Genomic DNA, 22,360 nt, shown 5'->3' with positions numbered 1-22,360 from the left:
GAAGGCCGTTTTTGCCCTCTGCAAGCTCCTAGAAAGGCTCTGGAGGCTGGGGAGAGAGAAAAACAGGCCTTCCCCACCAACCCCCGAGGCCCTCCGGAGGCAGGAAACAGCCTGTTTCCCTACTTCCAGTGGGCCCAAAAGGCCCAAAAATCAGCTGGCGCGTGCCGGACCGAAGCTCGCGTGCCCACCAAATATGGCTACACATGCCACCTGTGGCATCCGTGCCATAGGTTCGTCATCACAGACCTAGCCTGTTTGTGGCAAGATAATTTAGAGGGCAAAGGTTGAGAAGCTAAAGTTGAAACGTAATTTCTACTGCTGATTGGGGAATTAGCTTTACATTCTCCTCCCCCGTAACGTCTGAAGTAGCAGAAGAAGAAAAAAAAATTACTCCAGGCATTTGCACTACTTGCTTCAAATTAAGATTAAAAGTTCAGATCGACATTCAGCACCCTTCTGCTCCGTTCTGTTAGCAGAGATATACCAGGGTGTGACTTCCTGGAAAAATGACAACCTTGGCATATTCAGTCATCTGTATAAATGCCTCTTCTTTTTCCTTTGACTCACTTGGTGCATTTACTCAGCTGTAGGATCAGCAAAGATACTTCCGTTGCGTGCTGCTTTGTTCCTTCTCCTAGCAGTGGGTTGCTTAATTGACTCCCGTAAAATTATTTTAAAGCCAACAGATTTAAAAAAAAACAAACCCAAGAGCGATTGCTCTGAAAAAGGCTACTTCTGAAGCCCGAATTAACAAATATGATTTAAATTACATACCTCCCTTTCTTTGCCTTGATTTCATTTCTGCGCAAACAAAACAAAACAAAACAAAAAACCACACCGAGAAAAAATCTAGCTCAGATCTTCAGCCTTATTTTCAGAAGAGCTAAATATATTGAGAATTAGTGCAGGTCTGCGTCCATTAAAAAGTTTTGCCCTTTCAGTTATTTATCAATTTTCTACACTTCCTGTCTCACCTAAGTGATTGGCCAGTTTGCAATAACTGTTTTACAGAAGATGGGAGTAAGAAGTAGAATTTTGTGCCTATTGACTCTGATCAGTTCCTAGATGAGCATGGATACTGTTTACTGGACCCAGATTTCAGAATTGGCATACAGGGCATACAGGTAGTCCTTGACTTACAATAGTTCAGTGATGGCGAACGCGCGGAAACATTGCTCGTCAGGGCCATGCTCCGGAAAAGCTGAGCTTCCGGGTTCTAGTGTGCATGCACACCCGACGATCAGCTGGCTGGCGCGCATGAGTAGGCCGGTTTTCGGCACTGCTGCGCACGCAAAGGAATCATACTCCAGAAAAGCCAAACTTCTCGGCTCTGGTGCATAGGTGCACCCGACAATCAGCTAGCACACGCACACACTGGTTTTCGGCCCTGCATGCGTGAAGGAGAGCTGATCATTGTGCGTGCATGCTCACCAGAAACCCGAAAGACAAACAGGCAAAGGCCATGTGTGCCGGGCAACATAGCTTCGCATGCCACTTTGGGCACGCATGCCATAGGTTCGCTATCCCGGCAATAGTTCATTTAGTGACCGTTCAAAGTTACAACAGCACCGAAAAAAAATAACTTATGACCATTTTTCCCACGTATGACCATTGCGGCATCTCCATGGTCACGTGATTTGCATTTGGCTGCTTGACAGCTGGTTCATATTTATGACTGGTACAGTCTCACAGGGTTACGTGATCCCCTTTTGCGACCTCCTGACCAGCAAAGTCAATGAGGAAGTCGGATTCACTGAACAACCATGTTCCCTAATTTTAACAACTGCAGTGATTCGCTTAACGAATGTGACAAAAGTCGTAAAATGGGACAAAACTCACGTAACAAACTTCTTGCTTCGCCACATAAATGCTGGGGGCTCGATTTGCGGTCGTAAGTCAGGGACTACCTGTGCGCAATAAATCTGAGAATGGATTAGAGATGTCTTTTATTGCTCGCCAATTCAATATTTGCTCACCGTATTTGTTGCTACACACGGTGTGTACCACAAATACAGGTTTTAGGGTAATGAGGGAAAATCCTTCGCCCTGACTTTAATATTTTCTCTTTCCACAGGTATAGCCTTCACAGACCTTCCTGTAAGTACAACTTTTGTTCTATATTTAACAAAGATTGAAAACATGGCGGTGGGAAGTGGGGAGAGGTGCTTGGAATTTGTCTTCTCCTTGTGTGCCATCTGGAAGTGGTTAGCATTAGGCTAGTAGCTTAGATGGAGCTCCCATGGCAATAAGAAAGGCAGGTTTTTTTAAAGAGAAATCAGTTCCCCCACAAGTTTTGTCTTCAGAAAGGGGGTTTGGGGGGGGGCGGCAAATTGTAAGCAAAAGTTTTTCCACACATTGTAAGATTTTATATATATATAATTTTTTTGAGAAGCAATTTGGCAAGGATGCTCTTAAAATAAGCAACACGGGACCTTAACCTGAAATGAAAATAAGCTGTTTCTGCTGCTGCTTTCGCTGCTTCAAGTATACTAAAAATAACCTACACCTTGGTGAATTGTTAAAGCAAGAATACAATCGGTAACCAAAACGGAAATTCCTAGATTCTGAATAAAACACATCTGGAGTGCAGGCATTTTCTTGAATCGCTTGTTGGCCTGGAAATGAATCCACTGACTTCAGAGGCCATCATAAATCAAGCTTGGAAGGTTTTCGTTCAGCAAGTTTTAAAAGTTTTACCAAATGTTTACCACAGGTAGCGAGATCATGTGTACGGACTGAGATTAATTTTTGAGAGGATTTATGAAGATGATTCTTTGAAAGCTGCTTATTCTTGAGCATTTTGCTCTTGAACGCCCGTAAAGATATATATATATTGGTTGAGCTTCAATTAACTCCACAGTGTAGGCATAAAAGGTTTTAATCTTTAAAAATGACAGATGAATAGGGGGTTGGCATATTTTTATTTATCGCCTAGGCTTGTGACAAAAAGAAAGCAACCACATATATTGTTAGAGTGTGATACATTGCTCTTTTTTTTTACATCATCAACAGACCTCCAGATTTGATACAAAATGTCTTTAGGTACTGAAAAAGTCCCTGAAATTGGATAGGGGAAAAAAAAAAACACTTTGCAAATAAACAAACAACAGAGGCCAGCACCATTGACTCAGCTACCCTGCAACAGATTTGTTTTGCAGCTGAAAATAGAAGTCTGAATTTTGACTGGATGAGAAACTCATGCTTATTTCCAAATCGGAGGAGTTTCATTCCAGTTTTCTTCAGCAGTGTGCCTTTCTAAGCGGTTTCCGAATGTGGCACCTTGAAAGATAACTCCTTGCACCATGCTTGTCCAAGTCCCAAAGTTAACCAAACTGTTCAAAATGTCATGTGAAAATACAGCACGTTAATTTCTCCTTTGGAGAACAGTTAAAATGCTGTATATTATAGGATTTCTGTCGAATGAAGCATACACTGCAGCTACAACTTGCTACAGTTTCATTGTCTGCGTTTTGGAAAATTGATAGCCCCTTCAGATGTCTGTAGCCTCCTTATCTAGGTATACTCCTAAGATCCTAAACTGCAAACAATCACTTTTAATTTTGAGAAGTGTTTCTTGTACAGGTAGTCCTCGACGTACGACCAAAATTGAGTCCCAAATTTCCATTGCTTAGCAAGACAGTTAAATGAATTCTGCCCCATTTTATGACCTTTGTTGCCACAATTGCTAAGTGAATCATTGCAGTTGTTAAGTTAGTAAGACGCTTGTTACAGTAAATGAATCTGGTTTCCCCGTTGCTTTTGCTTGTCAGAAGATCACAAAAGGGGATCACACGATCCCAGGATACATGCCAGTTGCCAAGTGCCCGAATTTCGATCAGGTGGCTGCTGCAACGATCGTTTTAACAGTTGAGATGGTCGTGTCATTTTTTTTTGTGTGTGTGTGTGTGCCGTTGCAACTTTGAACGGTCACTAAACGAATGATTGCAAGTGGCAAGGACTACCTGTATTATTACGCTGACTTCTTCCCAAATGGTTTTCAGGGAAAGCCATTTTCTGCAAAGCACCCATCGTCTGGCCAGGAAGCCCCTTGTCCAGGCTTCCGTTACGACCCTCTTCAAAAGGAAGGGGGGGGGAAATGTATGTCTCTGCTTTCTTTCCTTAAAGAGCCCGGGTTTTTTAACTTGGGCTTCTTTTTTTGGCAGGCCAATCTATATCCCACTGTGGGGCTCCAGACACCCGGAGAGATTGTGGATGCCAACTTTGGGCAACAGCCATTTGTGTTCGACATTGAAGACTATATGAGAGAGTGGCGAGCAAAGATTCAGGGCACGATTAAAAGGTTTCCCATAGGTGACCGGCTAGGGGAATGGCAAGCCATGCTACAGAAGTGAGTGGCAGCTTGGATTGCCTTTACGTTAAATTCACAAGAACGTTTCTGCTGTAAAATGACATCCCTCCCCAGTCTTAGTTTATTGGGGTTTTTTTTTTCCCTGAAAGAGCAGAGGGGGTCCTTACCTTAAGACGAACAGGAGGAGCTAGCTGCTTTCCTTGCACCTTGTTTGTAGCTGATGGGTAGCACAGATATGCTGCTTGCCTTTTATGCCTGGTTTGATCCTTGTTTCTTCCGTTAGGTTGAGAGATGAGAGTTGAAGGGAAGGTGGGGGATTTGCCAAAAGCCATGTGCTCTTTTGTACAGCCAAATCACAAAAGAAACGAAGGAAAATCAAACCTCATATAGATGTATGCCCTGAGCAGAAGACTGCCCTGCTACTCCTAGTAGAATATCTAGATGAAAGCAGGACAAGTTCAGCAAATAGGCCAACTTTTATCCCTGGGTTTTTTTTTTCCCCAGTAAAGAAAACACAGGTTTTATGAGCCAGCTGCAGATGTATTGAAAAATTAGGCAGTATTTCATTTCAGATTTCTAAAAAGCTTCTCATAGAAGTATTTCCAGGTCGCTTCTATAGCAAGATATTGACTGAACGCATCAATGTTCTTTCTTCCCCTTGCTTTGCGATTCACACAAAGAGGCATTAGAATCAAGGAGGTGGAACAGATTCTTCACACTTAATACATAAAGATCTATTCTCTTGATTTTAATGAAGGTCAGATGGGCAGTGCCTTCTATTCCCTTCCAAGGAACCTTTTCTTGGCATATTTTGATACTGGGCAGCAAAAGCCAACCACAATAACGGCGTGTGCACAACAAAAAGCCCATGTTAACATGGCTGCCCTAGAGATGTTTCCCCCTCTCCCCCTTGTGCCCCACTTTTTGTGGAATTTGTACTGACAGTGATGTTTTTTCTGTTGCTTGCTTTTTGTATTTCCTAGCATGGTCTCTTCCTATCTGGTACACCATGGATATTGTGCTACAGCCACTGCCTTTGCCCGCGTGACGGAAAGTACAGTCCAGGAGGAACAGGTCTCCATAAAGAACAGACAAAGTAAGCTTGTTCGTATTACCGCTGTAGCTTTCCCTAAATCCTGAAATGTGCAGCTCTCCCCGGCTGCATCATTACTTTGATAAAGCTGTAATTCAGTGGTGAAATGTAAAATTTATTTCTACCGGTTCTGTGGGCATGGCTTGGTGGAGAGTAATGTGACTGGATGGGCGTGGCCAACTTTTTTTTTTGTTTTTTTGTACTTTTACTTTTAAAAGCATTTTTTCCTACAACCTCTTCGGCTGAAGAGGTTGTAAAAAAATGCTTTTAAAAGCCTCTGACGATCCCAGCTGAATTGCCTGATCGTCAGAGGGTTTTTTTTTTTTTTTTACTTTTAAAAGCATTTTTTCAGCCGAAGAAGTTGTAGTTGACGGTTGGCTGAGTCCCATGTGGAAGGGTAACCATGAGCGGGGTTGCTGCAGAAAAAACATGAATTGCTGCCATGAATTGCTGATGCACTACAGGTGTCCAAAGATGAACTAATAATGCCTTGAGGATATGAGAATTTGTCACCATTAATTTTGTTCTAATGTTTTTTTTTTATGCAGCTGACAACACATCCTTCTTTTATGTTCTCACAACTGGGGGAAAATTGCATCTGAATAATGCAGAGGTCTTCAAACTTGGCAGCTTTAAGACTTGTGGACTTCAACTCCCAGCTATGCTATGCTGGCTGGAGAATTTTGGGAGTTGAAGTCCACAAGTCTTAAAGCTGCCAAGTTTGAAGACCTCTGGAATAATGTATCTATTGGTAAACCCAGTTTTATTGCCTGTCTAATGTGAGATGATACCCAACCGCCCCATCCTAACCGTTCTGCTCTCACCTCCAGGAATACAAAAGCTGGTTTTGGCAGGAAGAGTAGGCGAAGCCATTGAAGCCACCCAGCAACTCTATCCAGGGCTTCTAGAGCATAATCCTAACCTCTTATTCATGCTAAAGTGAGTACGGTATAAATGCTTTTGTGCAAAGAACGGTGGTGTTTAGAGAGAAAGCAAAAACAGTGACAGAGCAGTAGATGGATTTATAATCTCCTTTTACTCTATAAGCAAGGGGCTGGGGCAGGGGTCAGCTACCTGCGGTCCTGGAGCCGCATGTGGCTCTTTCACCCCTCTGCTGCGGCTCCCTGTCACTCAAAATATGCATCACAACCGCCAATGTGCGACACCTGCCGGCACGTGATTTATTGAGCTTTTCAACCTCCGGTCGGCCAACCATGGATAAATCCAAGAAAAGAAAAGTTTCAGAGGAAAACAGAAGATTTAATTCAATTACATATGCTAGTTTGTGGCCGCTCAAGAAATATTCAGGCACAGGAAGGGTTTTGTGGCTCCCGGTGTTTTCTTTTCTGTGGGAAACGGGTCCAAATGGCTCTTTGAGTGTTTAAGGTTGCAGACTCCTGGGCTGGGGGTACAGAATGGATTCTAAGAGCCAGTTTGATTTAGTGCAGGGGCATCCAATCTTGGCAAATTTAAGACTTGTACTCCTAATGTTTCCCAGCCAACATGGGGAGTTCAAGTCCACAAGTCTTAAAAGTTGCCAAGGTTGGTCTTCCTTGGTCTGGTAGTTAAGGCACCAGACTAGAAAGCGGGAGACCTTAAGTTTTAAGTCCCTTTTTAGCCATGAAAGCCAGCTGAGTGACTTTGGGCCAGTCACACTCTCTCAACCCAACCCACTTCATAAAAGTAGTTGTAGGGAAAATAGGAGGAAGGTGTGTTGGATATGTCCATTGCCTTGAGTTATTTGTAAATATAATAAAGGCAGGATATACATAGTAAATAAATAAGATCGTCTTTGAATGATGGGTGGCCTGTCGGAGAAAAACTGGAGGGGATAAATCTTCTAAGAAATATGGTTTGACCTGACCCAAATAATTGAAGCTTGCTGCTGTAAATAGCAACCCTTGATATCTTTCCAGATGGAAGGCAGTTTAAGAGGAATCCCTTTTTAGGGAAAGTGAATTGGGATGCTTTCTCAGACAGCTCAGAATAACTTCTCTTTTTTCTCATTTTTGAAAACCAGGCAAGCAGAGACTATAAACTGGTGTCAGTGGTCTCACTTACAGAATGTTTTCCTAAGGGCTGCAGAAAGTTTAAAAGGAAGGCCCTCAGATTAATACCGTGTTTCCCCGAAAATATGACCCTGTCTTATATATTTTTTTGAACCCTGAAATAAGGGCTTGGCCTTATTGCCATGCGCTCAAAAGCCCCATTGGGCTGCTTATCAGGGGATGTCTTATTTGGGGGGAAACAGGGTAGTAATCTAGGAGGTTAGATCCTAGGATCTATAGGATGCAGATCCTATACCACTTTGATGGATGTATTGTACATTTTCCTTCCAATCCTTTGGAACTACGAGCCATTTGCTGTAAGGTCGAACTAAGAATGCTCATTTCTCTGCGTGCTTCTCTGCATGCCGGGTCCAAGATGTAGTTAATGCAGAATATTAATGTGCTATTGTATTTATTTTTTTTTCTGTATAGTTTCCCACTCACCTGCTTTCCCACCCCTACCCCCTGTGCATCCCTAGGTGCCGGCAGTTTGTGGAGATGGTGAATGGAACAGACAGTGAAGTGCGCTTTTTCAGTACCCGCAGCCCCAAATCACAAGACAGCTACCCTGATTCCCCCAATCTGAGTCCCCGACATGGCTCCAATAATTTGCACATCCACGTCACTGGTAGGCATTCACTTCTCTCCTAGATAAGTCCTCTCCTTGGCTTTTGTGCTAACTTGGCGCCTATTTTTCATTATCTTTCTGGAAGCTGCTGTCAGAACTTCTTCTCTAAATTCTGCCCAGCGTCTTCAGTAGTGCAGAACCCGCTGATACCCGTTCCATAACTTAGTATGTTTCTGGCATAATAAGCTCTTCAGACAAGAGTTAAGTCCGAGTAAGATTTTGGCAGTGACTTTGTCAAGTCTGGTTATCTCTCTCCTGATTTTAGATTCCTTCTCTGAAGTAGATTGTTACTTGCCCCAGCTCCTGCCCACCTAGTGGTTTGAAGGCATTCAAATGCGAGTAGTTAAACACAGTGGTGGGATCCTTCCAGTTTAACAATTGGTTTGGTGATCGCGCGCTTTGCGCGCGCACAATTCAACAAAAAAACCCCACCTGCGTTAGTTCTAGGGAATTAAAATAGCTGAAGCGCGACAATCCGCTCTGCCGCGCTAATCAGCTGCGAAGAGGCGGGTGGGCAGGCCCAGCTGATCGTCGGAGTGAACCGGTTTGCTCCCAGCTGATCATTGGAGCTACCAATTCGCCTGAACCGATCTGAACTGGTAGAATCCCGCCCCCTGGATAAACAGCTACCGCTTTGGTGGGAAGGTAACAGCGTTCTGTGTGCCTGGTCCTGCTAGCCATTTGACCACAGAAGTTTCTTTGGACAGTGCTGGCTCTCTCAGCTAAGAAATGGAAATGAACACCACCCCACAGAGTTGGGCACAATTGGACAGGATAAATCTTTACCTTTAGTGGAGCTTAAACTTTTATTTATTAAAAAAGCACTGAATCCCCCAACTTGACTTCTCTTTCTGTCTTCAGGAGCAGACAGCCCAAGCTGTAGCAACGGGGTGACCTCCATCAAAAGCAAACAGAGCCACAGTAAATATCCTGCACTGAGCTCGTCCTCCTCCTCCTCTTCCTCCTCCTCCCCTTCATCCGTGAACTACTCAGAGTCCAACTCAACAGATTCTACCAAATCCCAGCAACACAGCAGCACTAGCAACCAAGAAACCAGGTGAGACAGGTGCTTTCTAGGGCAGAGCCAGGTAATAATCAATTACAGGTAGTCCTTGACTTACGGCCACAGTTGAGTCCCAATATTTCCATTGCTAAGCAAAACAGTTGTAAATGTTGTCAGAGTGTTTGCAGCGTGACTACTATTTTGAGACCACCCCAGAAGCAAAATACAGGACCCAGAGGTATGTCTTACAAACAGTGGTTTATATACAAGGCTTCTATATACAGACATACAAGCAGTAGGCACATACCAGGCAAGCAATCATTCTTCACCTCTACACGGACAACTACAATAAAGATACACGAGGAGAGAGAGAGAGGCACCCTCTAATGGCCTCCTTTATATACACAGCTTCTTAAAGGGCAATAACCCAGCTGACTCATCCAGTCTTAAAGGGCTGGTCAGCTTTAAATCATCATCACCCTGACAAATGTGTTTTGTCCCATTTTACGACCTTTCTTGCCACAGTTGTTCAGTGAATCACAGCAGTTGTTAAGCGATAATATAGTTCTTAAGTGAATCTGGCTGCCCCATTGACTTTGCTTTTTCGGGAAGTTGCAAAAGACGATCACACCACCCTGGGACATTGCAACCGTCATAAATATGAGACAGTTGCCAAGCGTCCAAATTTTGCTGACATGATCATGGAGTTGCTGCAACGGTCGTTAAGTATGAAAAATGGTCATAGGTCAGTTTTTCTAGTGCCATGGTAACTTCAAACGGTCGGCTGATCTCTGAGGCTGAGTAGACCAGGCCCAATTAATGTTTGTATAGAACCATCAATTAATTTTATGACTGTGTAGACTATATTGGAAGACCAAAACAATACCACCGAAGACAGTGTCAAACCTCTTCCATGCTGCATCCAAGGAAATTCTCGGGGGGGGGGGGGGGGCATCCAGAAAATCACCGAGAGTCGAAATCAGCTTGAAAGAGTTGTAATATTTTTCATTCCTGTATTGGGAATGGATAAATTTTCAGCTCCTGGATAGATTTCACAATGCTGTATGGGCACCAAAAAAAGACTGGCCAATGAGATTGTTAAGAGGGCTTAGAATCATACAAAGATTAACTTGCTTAATTTGAAGGTAGTATAAATGCCATTTGAGGCTGGCGTCAGATGCTTTTGGGGAATGTTTAGCTTTGGCAACTTTAAGATTTGTGGACTTCAGCTCTCAGAATTCCCCAGCCAGCCATAATTGCTGGGGGATTCTGGGAGTTGAAGTCCACAGGTCTTAAAGTTGGACCCCTTGGGATAATACATAAATTGAATCTGTCTCTACCTCCCTGGATCTATCTGCTGATGTTGAGGACATGCCTTTCCCTCTTTTGGCATTTCTTTCTCTCCTCCCCTCTCCCTCTCTCATGACCTCCATCATCTTCATTCAAGTGACAGTGAAATGGAGATGGAGGCGGAGCACTATCCCAATGGAATCCTGGAGAATTCAGCCACCCGAATAATGAATGGCACTTACAAGCACGAAGAGATCCTACAGACTGACGATTCCAGCATGGGTAGGTCTGGCGGGCATGGAGATAGAAGGAATGCAGTTTGCGAGAAAGCAGTTCCTTATCCAGGGTGGATGAGGTTCCTTATGGAAAATGATTCTACATCAGAAGCTTTTTCCAGGCCATCCATTCATATTCAGGGTAGTCCTCGACTTACAACCACAATCGAATCCAAAATTTCTGTTACTAAGCAAGGCAGTTGTTGAACAAGTCATATACCCAGTGATTTATATGGCTAATAATTTGGGGGGGGGGCTTCAGTAGGTCTGAAGAAGGCAGATGCTTTGATGCCGCACAGGTTTCTGATCCGCTCGTCTGGTTTTCCCCTTCTCTCCAGAAGACGGCTGCCCTCAGAGGCAACTCTGCGGAGGGAACCACGCTGCCACCGAGCGGATGATCCAGTTCGGGCGGGAGCTCCAGATCCTCAGTGAGCAGCTATGCAAAGACTACGGCAAGAACACAACCCACAAAAAAATGTTACAGGTATACACGGCTTGACTGAATTCTTCCCTAGAACGGCTCCTTAATGCAGGGGTCACCAGCCTTTCAGACCTCAGGGACCACTAAATTCATAATTTTAAATCCCGTAGACCACTAACACGATCTGTCTAATGACCGGCTGGGTGGGCGTGGTTAGGTGGTCATGTGACTAGATGGACGTGGCCAACTCGGTGTCACTCACGTCGAAGGGCGCCTCGCCAGCCTCTACTCACCTCTCCCCTCCCAGCCACTCCTCGCCTCCCCGCCCGGGCTCAACAGGAAGCAGTTGTTGGAGCTAAGTAGCCACCACTGCTTAGAGTTGGCAAAACAGCTCAGTTCAAATTGGATCTGACCGAGGAGGCGGCTCAGTAGAAGCACCTCACTGAGGACTACAAGCATAGGCTTTCCAAGCAGAGGGAAGACTTCCCAGCGACTGGTAAGATCCCAGAGTTGGTCTCCTCCGGGTCCCGTTAGCTAAACAATGCCGGCTGGCGGGCCCGCAGGGGAGGGCCTTCTCTGTGGCTGCCCCAGCTCTCTGGAACCAGTTACCTCCTGAGATCCGGACCATCCCCACCCTATTGGCCTTCCGAAAAGCGGTGAAGACCAGGCTTTTCCGGCAGGCCTGGGGCCATTGATCTCGCTGTTGTGATCTTGTGAGATCCGGCCATAAATGGTGTGTATGGGTTTTAATATTTTAATATTTAAATGTTTTTATAATGGTTTTTTTTAAAAAAATGCATTGTAAGCTGCCCTGAGTCTCCAGAGAAAGGCGGCATATAAATTGAACTAATAAATAAATAAATAAGACTTCCAGGAGTGCAAGGCCAGGTGCCGGCGCCTGAAGGCTCAGCGGGCTCAGATGGTCAGTCAGTTCCAGGCCATGATGCAGTCCCACTGGAACAAGGCCCTCCGGCTCTTTGCCACCAGTGGCACTTCCCTCTAGCCTTCGCCCAAAGCCCCACACCAGGAGGCTGAAGCAGACCCCAAGTCAGAATTTCTGCCCCCCTCCAACCCGCACAAAAAGACCCCAAAGCGGGAGACTCTCTGCAGCAACACAAACGTTCATTGCACGTATCTGTCCCAGGGGCCGTATTTTGAAGACCCCTGATTTAGTGCAATATAAAAAATGCAAATAATTTTTCTGCAGACCACCCAAATTTTCTCACCAGACCACCAGTGGTCCACGGACCACCAATTGGTGTCCGCTGCCTTAATGCTTCTGTCCTCTCTTATTTCTCTGTGAACAATGTTAAGGTTTTTTAGCATGATTCGTTTTAAAAAGATGAAACCAGGAAGACAGTAAAAAAAACATCATAGAGTTCTCTCTGAGTTTGGTTGTTTTCTTGCAGACATTTCATTACCCAATTAAATAACATCATCAGCGCTAATCTTTTATGTTCCTTTATTAATATGTTCAGCAAGAATTTGTGGAGGAAATAAAATTGTCCCAAGCGATTCAGAGTTTAGGAAACCATCGTTGTCCTTGTCAAAACCATTTAACTCCCTCCCCACTAACAACATAGAATTGGCCTTTGACACCCACCTCTCACCTCTGATGATCATTATTCCCCCTCTGTATTATTTTCCATCTGTGGGGGGAAAAATACTTTTCACTGGTCAGTAGAGGGAGCTATTGCATTATTATTCCATATTATTGAAAGGGGGGGGGAAATTGTAGCTTATTTAGCTGAGTTACTGTGATCAGAAATTTCCCTCCCTCCCCAGTTTATTTACAGCCTCCCCCAAAAGTATTAATAATATTTGAAATAATACTCAACTGGCTTGGGGAAAAAAAAAAACACTGGCCCTTTACAAATAAAGCCCCTTGGCATGCCCTTACTAGCTCTTTGTGCCCTCTGCTATATTCTTAGACAACCTGGTGCCTTCAAGATAGGGTAGGGCACTGTATCAAAGTAATCTTGAAATCATGGGAGTTGTAGTCTGGAGCAGCAGTCACCAATTGGTGGTCCGTGAGAAAATTTTGGGGGTCCACAGAACAATTATTTGCATTTTTTTATATTGCACTAAATCAGGGGTCCTTAAACTATGGTCCCTGGGATGGATACGTGCAATGAATGTTTGTGTTGCTGCAGAGTCTCCCCCTTCAGGGTTTTTTTGTGTGGGTCGGAGGGGGGGCAGAAATTTCAACTCTGGGTCTGCTTCAGCCTCCTGGTGCAGGGCTTTGGGCGAAGGCTGGAGGGAAGCGCCGTTGGTGGCAAAGAGCCGGAGAGCCTTGTTCCAGTGGGACTGCATCATGGCCTGGAACTGGCTGATCATCTCAGCCTGCTGAGCCTCCATGCACCTGTACCTGGCCTCTGCTTGGAAAGCGTATGCTCGTAGTCCTCAAGTGAGGTGCTTCTACTGAGTCTCCTTCCCGGCTAGATCCAATTTGAACTGAGTCACCTGTTTTGCCAACTCTTTCTCATGGTGGCTGCTTAGCTCCAACAACTGCTTCCTGTTGGGGCCCTAAGGAGCCCGGGCGGGCAGGCGAGCAGTGGCTGGGAAGGGAAAGGCGAGTAGAGGCTGGCAAGGTGCCCCTCAACATGGGTGACATCAAGTTGGCCATGCCCACCCAGTCACATGACCACCTAGCCACACCCACCCATCCGGTCATTAGGCAGATCATATTATTGGTCTGTGAGATTTTAAATTATGAATTTAGTGGTCCCTGAGGCACGAAGGGTTGGGGACCCCTGGTCTGGAGGGCACCTGCAGAACAGCCACTGGGACCAAGTAGTTTTTACTGCTCTGCTGAGATCTTTTATTCCTCTTTCAGGATGCATTCAGCTTGTTAGCCTACTCTGACCCTTGGAGCTGTCCAGTCGGTCAGCAGCTGGATCCAATCCAGAGGGAGCCTGTGTGTGCTGCACTCAATAGCGCTATTTTGGGTAAGGAGATGCCAGGAGCCAATTGTGACTCCGCTTTGTGCGCCTCTTGCTGCACTGAGATGGCTTAATGTGGCCAGGGATTTTGCTCCATTTTGGCAGGTTTGGGCAAATTACCTGTGCTGGAGAGGGAGCATAGGTACGTGTATATAAGAAAGAGAAGGAAAAAAAAGGGGGGGAAGGAAGGGGAGGGGGCAGGAGGGAAGGGGAGGTTTAAGCATCACAATTTAATTTAAAAAAAAAAAAAACCCGTGTATTTTGTAGCAATAACTTCTACAACTTGGTAAAAGTTGTAATATTCACTTGATTGAGAAAAATGGCTCTGGGTGCCCATCAGGGTCAGATTTTTTTTTAGAAAATAGAAGTGACTGAATCCCCATGATTTCTTTGGAAGGGTATCACCTCCCTTGCCTCTCACTAGACCAGGGGTGTCAACTTCTCCCCCACCTTTGCATGACCAGCGTGTGACGCATCCGACCCGCAGGCCACGAGTTTGACACCCCTGGACTAGACAAAAATGAGTCGGACAGCACCCTTGCAATCCAACAGTAGTGCTGTCCTACTGTCATGTCCCTAATTTGCCGGCCAGTAAATGACAATCCCGTTTGGACTGTTTTGGAAATGTGTCCGTCCTTTTGCCAGCCACGTTGCAAGAACGGCTACAAGAGGCTTTCCCTCTGGTCCCACCAACCCAAAACGTTTTCTGCCCACCGTAGGGACTGCCAAGGGGTGGGGCGAAGGGAGGGAGGGGAGGGGCAGCAAGACGTAGCCTGTTTGGATGACGCGTCCCTTGTGCATCTCTGGTCTCTTTCTCTCCTCAGAGTCTCAGAACCTGCCAAAGCAGCCCCCTCTGCTGCTGGCCCTGGGCCAGGCCTCGGAGTGCTTGCGACTCATGGCTCGCGTGGGCCTGGGCTCCTGCTCCTTCGCCAGAGTGGACGACTATTTGCACTAGCCACTGAGTGAGGCAGAGTGACCCCTCCAGTTGCTGCCCTTTCACCTCTTCCTGCCTTGCGGTTTCTCACCTGCGCCTGCCCTCCACCCGCTGCCCAGCAGAAGGACACAGTGTTGACTGAGGCGGGAGGGGAGGAGGAGGAGGAGGAGGAGAGGACCCTTGACGCGCCTTTGTTGCTCGCCCTGGAAACTGCTCGCAGGGCCCCCACCCCACCCCCAACCTGCCCTCCCATCACGGCCGCATCCTGCTCTGCCCCACAGCACTTGGCCTTCTCACCGGTCCTTCTGATGTAGCGCCTTCTGACTTTAGGATTTTACCTTTATTTTATTATGTTATTTTATTTCTCTGACTGAGCCACCAGTATTTATACCTGAAGAGTTTGTGCTGAGCTGGTTTCTAATTCATTTAGAGATAAAAAAAAAAAAAAAGTGTATCTGAGTTGGTGACGGCCTGTTTTGCTTTTTTGTTTTAACTTTTATTTTTACATTCGGAGAAACCTAACTGGCACGTGTGTTACTTGGACAGTATTGTTCACTGTTGCTGGTCCTCATAAAAACCCAGAGGCTGAATGTGCTTGTTGGAATATTAGCCATGCTATCCAAACAAAAGAGTTTCATCATCATCATCTTTTTTTTTTTTCCTGTGCCTATGACACAACAGCCCTGAGAAACTCTGCGGATGCACCCTGGGAACTAATCAGGGGAAAGGCTGAGATTGGGAGCAATAAGATGAACTGTTCCCAACTGTCCCTTTAATAGGATATCCTGCGATGGATGCTTGGAAAGAGAACGGGTGTGACCTGAGTTGTATCCCCATACTCTCTGGAGAAGCAGGAACATCTCTTAACCACAGTCAGACATGTAGGATATCGCTGTGGGGACGTGTTGCTGACAATCTCTGGAGGAATACAGGTTCCCTCTCCTTCCTCAAAGCAGAGTGATCGTAGGCTCTTCTGCAAGGGGACTTCTCCTCGGTCACATCTAGGCAACTCACATCTAACTCTTTAAGACTCGCCAAAAAGAGAAAAGAGAAGAAGGCTTGCCTGCATCCTCATCCTGGTACCCAAACAGCTGCGTGGAATGGAATCGAGGTGGAATGAAAAAACGGGAGCTACGTATTGGTCCAGCATTTTCTTCCTTTCTTTTTATTCTAGAGACTTCTTTCTAAAATCTTCCCTTATAAAGTGGATAGATGTCTCCATGTCAGTTGTGAACCAGGAAAAGTTGAGCCGTCAAAATAACAATTCTCCCCTCCCCCCCAATCAGTGTTTGAGTTTGTGAACCCAACTTTTCATTTCATCGTTTCATTGCCTCCCTGCCTTTGATATTACACTGATAGGACAATAGTACAACATCCTTGTTTTTAATCCTGCTTACCCCCCAATTGAAAAGAGGGTGTAAGGCAATATTATTCTTTTTTAAAAGGAAAATGCGGTTTTATTCCAAGGAATATATCTTTTTTAAAAACAAAACAAAAAATTGGGAACCATTTTCCAAACTTACATATTATAACAATCCTTACAAAATACTGCTGGAATAACAGGTTGGAAACTCCAGTCTATAATTTAATCTACACAAGTGAAATTATAACCACGTGTCTTTACAGTACAACAGAGGAATCCTGCTGTTCTTAAGAGCTTGTTAATATAATCATTAGCTTGCCGGTCTATTTCAACATTTTGCCTAGCTTTTAAAATGTTTTTAATTGGGAAGAATTTTTTTTTTAAAAAAAAATCCCATCAGTTCGGCAGGCAAGGCATTTTAATTAAAACCGAGCACTTGCAGAAGATAACACGAAAGAGAGGTTTTTCTGATGCGATGAAGAAAATGCTTCCATTGAGGGTAGGGAATTTTAATTTATAGTAGCATAGAAAGGGTGGTTTTTTTGGTTGAGAATCTTGTAGCTGTGATGAAAAAAAAAAAACTATGCATCTATGCACAATATATTTGGAATGTTAAGTAAGTATCCCCAGATTGGTGGAACCTGGAGAAATAAGAAGAAGGTGCGACTTCCGTTGACTTGAGTCCTGCCAATGCCCAGCAGAGACCAATGTTTACTTTCAGATTTGTAAGTGAGACATCCCGAATTTAGAAGACTGCGCATTACTGTCTCCTTGGCAGATCAAGACTGAGTTTTAGTGCAAGATGCTGAAAGAAAAATGGGCACATCAGAGAATTGACTCTAGGGGGAAAAAAAATACAGTTCCAGACTCTGGTTCCATTTCCATTTGCATAATTTGACTGGGTGCTGACTAGATCGAAACGAAATGTTTTCTGATTTGCACTTTTGACAAGCGGAAACATCCATCCACCATTCCTTTTGCTTGGATGGTCATGAAAGTTGCACGTTTGCTGTGATTGGATTTTACCTTGCCTGATTCTTTTTTAAGGACTGATAAGGCTAGTTTTATGCCAAGCCATCAAATTATGGTATCAATGAATAATTGACCACCCCAGCTTAAAAGCAGAATGATTGGTCCACCTTCCATCTTTTGTAACATCTTATACGGCAAATGTTTATATCAGCAACCCCACCAGCTCTCTTTATCTGGCCTGCTGCGTTTGCTTTTAGGCTTCATGGGAGTTTCCTGTGTTTGAATTCCTGTTTTAAATGTTCACTGTCTTAAGATGAGCTTCAACATCTCTTATTTTGGGGGGCAGATTTCTTTCCTGCTTTGTTTTCTCCGGTTTCCATCTCATCCTTTTTTCAAAGTTGCTTCAAGAAGTTGATTTTTTTTTTTGCTCTTCGCTGCCTGCTGCTTTTCCCCTCCAAGCTGTGGCTTCTTTGCCATCCTTTGCTTAAAAGTCACCTGTTTTGATGGCAGTTTTTGCCCTGTAAAATATTATCTCAGACAAGTAGCTAGTTGCCATCTCTAGTTGGTGGTGTGGCAGTGGTGACACATGTGGAAAAGAGCAAGCTGAACTTTTCCTGATCAAAGACAATCTGCATTTGATGACTCAACATTTAGATGCCACTGTCGTGTAGCTATGGCAGGTGAAATTTAATTTAGGAAGCATTGCGCTATGCCTGATTCAGAGGTTTGTGAGTCTTGGAAATGTGATCCAAGACAATCAGATATTTGAACACTAACTATAATTGCTCTAAAGAGACCACAGTGCAGATGGAAAAGGATGGTTTGAAATCCTGCGGAATCTTTGAAGGGAAGAACATTTAAAATTGTGTTTGCGGTTAAAGGCTTTTTCACCATTTTCAAGGGCATAAAATAGTACAGAACCTTTGAGTTTTCCATACTCAGCAAAAAGGGTGGAGGAGTGTCTAGTTTAACAGTTAACATTTAGTCTCCATTTTGAGATGAAACCTGACGGAATTTCTTAGGCATTGCCAGGTGATAATGAGGTTGTATCTACTACATACCTTAGGATAATTTCCTTTTTAAAAAAAATAGTTTTAATAAAAAGATTGACACAGATAAAAAATTCAAAGAAAAAAATATTGTCTTTTTGACACCCATCTGACTGATTTTGTCATCCTGTCAGAAACCTTTTGCGAGCAATCCATCTGATTCCAGGTCTCTTATCAACCATTGATCAGAACAATGAGAAACTAAAGCATAGCAACTCGTTTTCTGATCATTTGACATGTTGATCATACTTTGGACCAAGATGGTCGCAGTGCCTATAAAATGGACATTGGAAAATCCCGAATGCAAGAGTGACGCTTCCTTGATTGCCCTCTACTACAGCGGTAGAATACTCTGCAATGACGCTTTCACAACTGTGAAGACAATGGCTAATGGTAGCCCAACATCTCCGGAGGACATTCGAATGGGGAGAGGATTGTTGCTTGTGAGGAATTTCAGAGTCCCCCAGTAGATGTCCCTGTTCAAAGAACCATCTCATTTTTCTTCCATGTAGTTTTTGCAACCAGTTCCAGGAGTTCTTGGCTGGAAATTAGAACGTTCTAGTATCGGAATGTCACCAACCAATGATTCAAACTGGCTATCTTGATGCCAATCATCGCTTTTTCAACAAGGAGCAGCATCACACCAACAAGAGTTGGTGCTTCATTTGCCCCCATTATGGTTCTCCGCATCCTGTAACCAAATAAAAGTGCCAAATCCTCTTATCGAATTGATTCATTTAACCAGTGTTGTTTTGGGAACTTGTTTTGGGAGTATTTGAGAAGTACAATAGCCGTAGAAGAGCCCAAAGGGTCACTACCAACAAGTATGTTCAAATCTTTGGACCTGAGGGGTGTTTTGTTTTAAATTTGGGCTGGAGCTTTAAGATTTGGGTGCCATCTGCTCATCTTGAACTAGCAAGAAAGATGGTTGGCAGGCATAATTCGGATTACATTTTGGACATCTGACACTGAAAAAGAAAAGAAAAAAAGTAAAGAATTCTCCTTTATTTTTCTCTTCCTCTCGCTTTTTACAAACTCGGGTACCAGCTCTCGCATGGCATCTCAAACCCTTTTCGTTTTTCACTGATTTTATTACGATAGCAACTGTAAGGATTTTTTTTTTTTAAAGTATCCTATCAAATAAGCGGGCCGAGCAGAATGTGGGTTCCACCAGGGTTCCATAATCTCACGTTTCATTTTCCTTTTGTTGAGGACTTGACGGATCTCCTTCCAAGCTGCGCACATTTGGATCAGTTTCTGCTTAGTATTTGTGAGTTCAGTTAAACCCAACTCTAGCATGAAAACCTTCCCAAAGGAGGACATTTTAACTGACAAAAAAAGAAAAAAAGGAAAAAAAAAAGAAAGAAAGAGAAATTGTACTGGAAATATAGAAACCCACAGTCTGTTGTATTTTGACAGAATTATTTTTATTAAAATATGCATCTCTGTGCACTTGCCCGTGTCCTGTCTCACTCGTCTCTACTCCATTCTGGTGCTTGTGTGTGTTGTCTATTGAGGGAAGAACTTTTATTCTGTATGGGTAGTCCTCGAACATACTACCACAATTGAGCCTAACATTTCCATTGCTAAATTAGAGTTGAAAGTCCTATTGCCAGCCACTGGTGCATGAGCTAGGTATGCCCTCACTAACCTTGGTCAAAACTGCCTGGCCTCCTCTGTATGTGTCCGCTGGCGGCCTGTGGGGCTAGCAGCAGAGTCGGACAGTGAGGAGGTTGGGGAGGACCATGGGCCAGTCCTGGACTCTGGGGAAGGCTCGGACGAGGGCTCTGCGTCCGAGGCAGAGAAAGGGCCATCTGGGAGGTACGTGCTGCCTCCGGAGCCTCCAGAGTCGGACCTCAGCGAGGCAGAGGAACAGGGGGAGCCTGTTCCCAGTGTGCACATGCGCAGAGCTTCCAGAAGGCAAGAACAGCTAAAACAAAAGGGACGACTCGGGAGTAGGGCTTGGAGATGATTGGCCCCTCCCATAAGACTTAAAAGAGGAGCAAAGGCAGGTGGGCCTTTGCAGGAAGCAACGTTGTTAATTCTGTTCAGTTTAAAGTCTGAAGCTCTGTTTGATTCTGGACTCCGTGTGGCTTTGCCAATTAGGTCTTTGGCAGCGTGTCAAGGGAGATAAAGGTGGGTGATTATCAGCCTTATCCCGAAGGACTTTTTACAACTTTTTGGGACTCTTCTGTGAATGAACAGAATTCACAGCTGTTGAAATAAAAGAGGTTTTTGGGACTACATGTGTGTTTTACTGACTCAGGAAGCCTAGGTCAGAACAGTATGTTCAAATATGTGCATTTGTTAGTTCATATCTGTATCCTCGGTTGTCATTTCTATCTGATTGTAGAGAAGTACAGTACACCTGTTTTGTAGTGAAATATCTGTCATCTGAAATAGGATTGAAGGCAAGCTTTACCAGGTGAAACTGCCATCACAATGTACATCGAAAGCATCTAGTTTCATAGATTGTGAAATCTATTTTTTTTTTTTTATGATAACCCAGTATGAGGGAGAAATGAGAGCTTGTGTGCGTTGTCTATTGAGGGAATAATTTTTGTTCTGTAGGGGTAGTCCTCGACTTATGACCACAATTAAGCCCAGCATTTCCATTGCTTAGGCCAGACGGGAAGCTGGATATCTCAGCAGACTAATGCATTGTAATTTAATTCCAGCTGTCTGCAGTTAGTAAGTTCGAATCTTGCCAGGCTCAAGGTTGACTCAGCCTTCCATCCTTTCTAAGGTAGGTAAATTGAGGACCCAGTTTGTGGGGGCAATAAGCTGACTTTGTATAAATATACAAAAGTATGAAGGCTATTGCTTAACGCATTGTAAGCCGCCCTGAGTCTCCGGAGAAGGGCGGCATATAAATCAAATAAAAAAAAAAAAACCAGTTGTTAATGAGTTGAAAGTCAGGAGTGCTATTGCCAGCCAGTGACAGTGTGAGTTCCAATCTTTGGATGACTTACGTTGTAAGATAAGAATCGAGGTCAATATCGGCATTAATCTTAAACCGATGGAGCAGTTGACATAAAGACTAAAATCAAGCATGACCTTACAATTAAAATTTGGATGTCTTCATTTTCATTGCTTATAGCTAAAGGCATACGTTGTTAGAACTCAGCACCCGATTTAGTCGGGAATCTTGTTCCACCACAAGCATTTTAATCATCCTGCTTTCTATTAATCCATGACAAAGAAGGGGAATAAGCGTCTCCCAGCCAGACACTGTTTAATTGCAACAGCCTGCATGACTCACCCCAAGGCACGATGACTATAAACTCTAAAGGTCCAAGAGAGTGAGACCCTCGATTTCCCCCTTTCTATCTATAATGTTGAATAATAGCTTGTTTGGAAGTTATGGCTTAAATGTATGTGCCCTTCCCTATTCACCCCAGATGCTCTTGGGGCAATGTAGATGGCAAAGACAACACTTCAAAGAACAGGTCAATAGCTTTCGGCAGAGAAAATTAGACGAATATAATAAAAAAAATCAGGTAAGTTTTTAAATACTTAAGAATTGTTTCAAATATCTGTGGAATTGAAGTTCAGTGCTGAAAAGAATAGTACTGATTGCATTGCAAAAATCAAGCATACTGCCAATATTCATAGTCTTCAGAATCAAATTCTGTCACAGTACACACAAAAAAACAGTTTTTATGATCTTAATAATTATCAGTGGTTTATTCCCTTCCCACAAATGTGTAGGATATTAAAGCTAAGCACCAGGACTTTAAATTCCTTTATATTCCTGATTCTATATATGTTTTACCTGATAATGGAAACAAGCGTATTTAATAGTTTCTTATTACTTGCATCTAGCCCTTAGTAGGTATAGTTCCTTTTCATGTTTTCCTTTGAGCATCATGAAGATGCATACATTTCTCTGATTAGATTTTAAAATATTTTTGTGAATAGCACATAACATGCAAAGCTTTTTGTGTGCAAGTAGACAATGAGTATGGAAGCTAACTAGTGCCAATTACTGAATGCATTTCATGTAACTCGGAGAACACTCCCTTTAAATGCC

General features: G+C 43.9%; 1 protein-coding gene across 2 annotated transcripts in view; it reads left to right on the top strand.

Moving 5' to 3' along the window:
* RANBP10 (RAN binding protein 10) overlaps nt 1-19,779 on the top strand; it is a 43,760-nt gene extending 23,981 nt beyond the window's left edge. The window contains exons 5-14 of one of the 2 annotated variants that reach the window (XM_034425812.2): nt 2,075-2,097; nt 4,164-4,348; nt 5,293-5,405; nt 6,233-6,341; nt 7,930-8,078; nt 8,940-9,135; nt 10,529-10,653; nt 10,988-11,130; nt 13,904-14,015; nt 14,834-19,779. In XM_034425812.2, coding sequence (XP_034281703.1) covers nt 2,075-2,097; nt 4,164-4,348; nt 5,293-5,405; nt 6,233-6,341; nt 7,930-8,078; nt 8,940-9,135; nt 10,529-10,653; nt 10,988-11,130; nt 13,904-14,015; nt 14,834-14,964 — 1,286 coding nt within the window. In that variant the 3' untranslated portion in view covers nt 14,965-19,779. Of the gene's footprint in view, nt 1-2,074; nt 2,098-4,163; nt 4,349-5,292; nt 5,406-6,232; nt 6,342-7,929; nt 8,079-8,939; nt 9,136-10,528; nt 10,654-10,984; nt 11,131-13,903; nt 14,016-14,833 lie in introns of both variants that reach the window. The other variant, XM_034425810.3, reaches the window with a different exon arrangement.
* The last annotated feature ends 2,581 nt before the right edge of the window (nt 19,780-22,360 follow it).

This window comes from Pantherophis guttatus, chromosome 11, assembly GCF_059756535.1.
Source record: "Pantherophis guttatus breed Tessera chromosome 11, ASM5975653v1, whole genome shotgun sequence".
NCBI lineage: Eukaryota > Metazoa > Chordata > Lepidosauria > Squamata > Colubridae > Pantherophis > Pantherophis guttatus.
The sequence above is the reverse complement of the archived record's forward strand: the minus strand, read 5'-3'. Positions and strand labels throughout refer to the sequence as shown.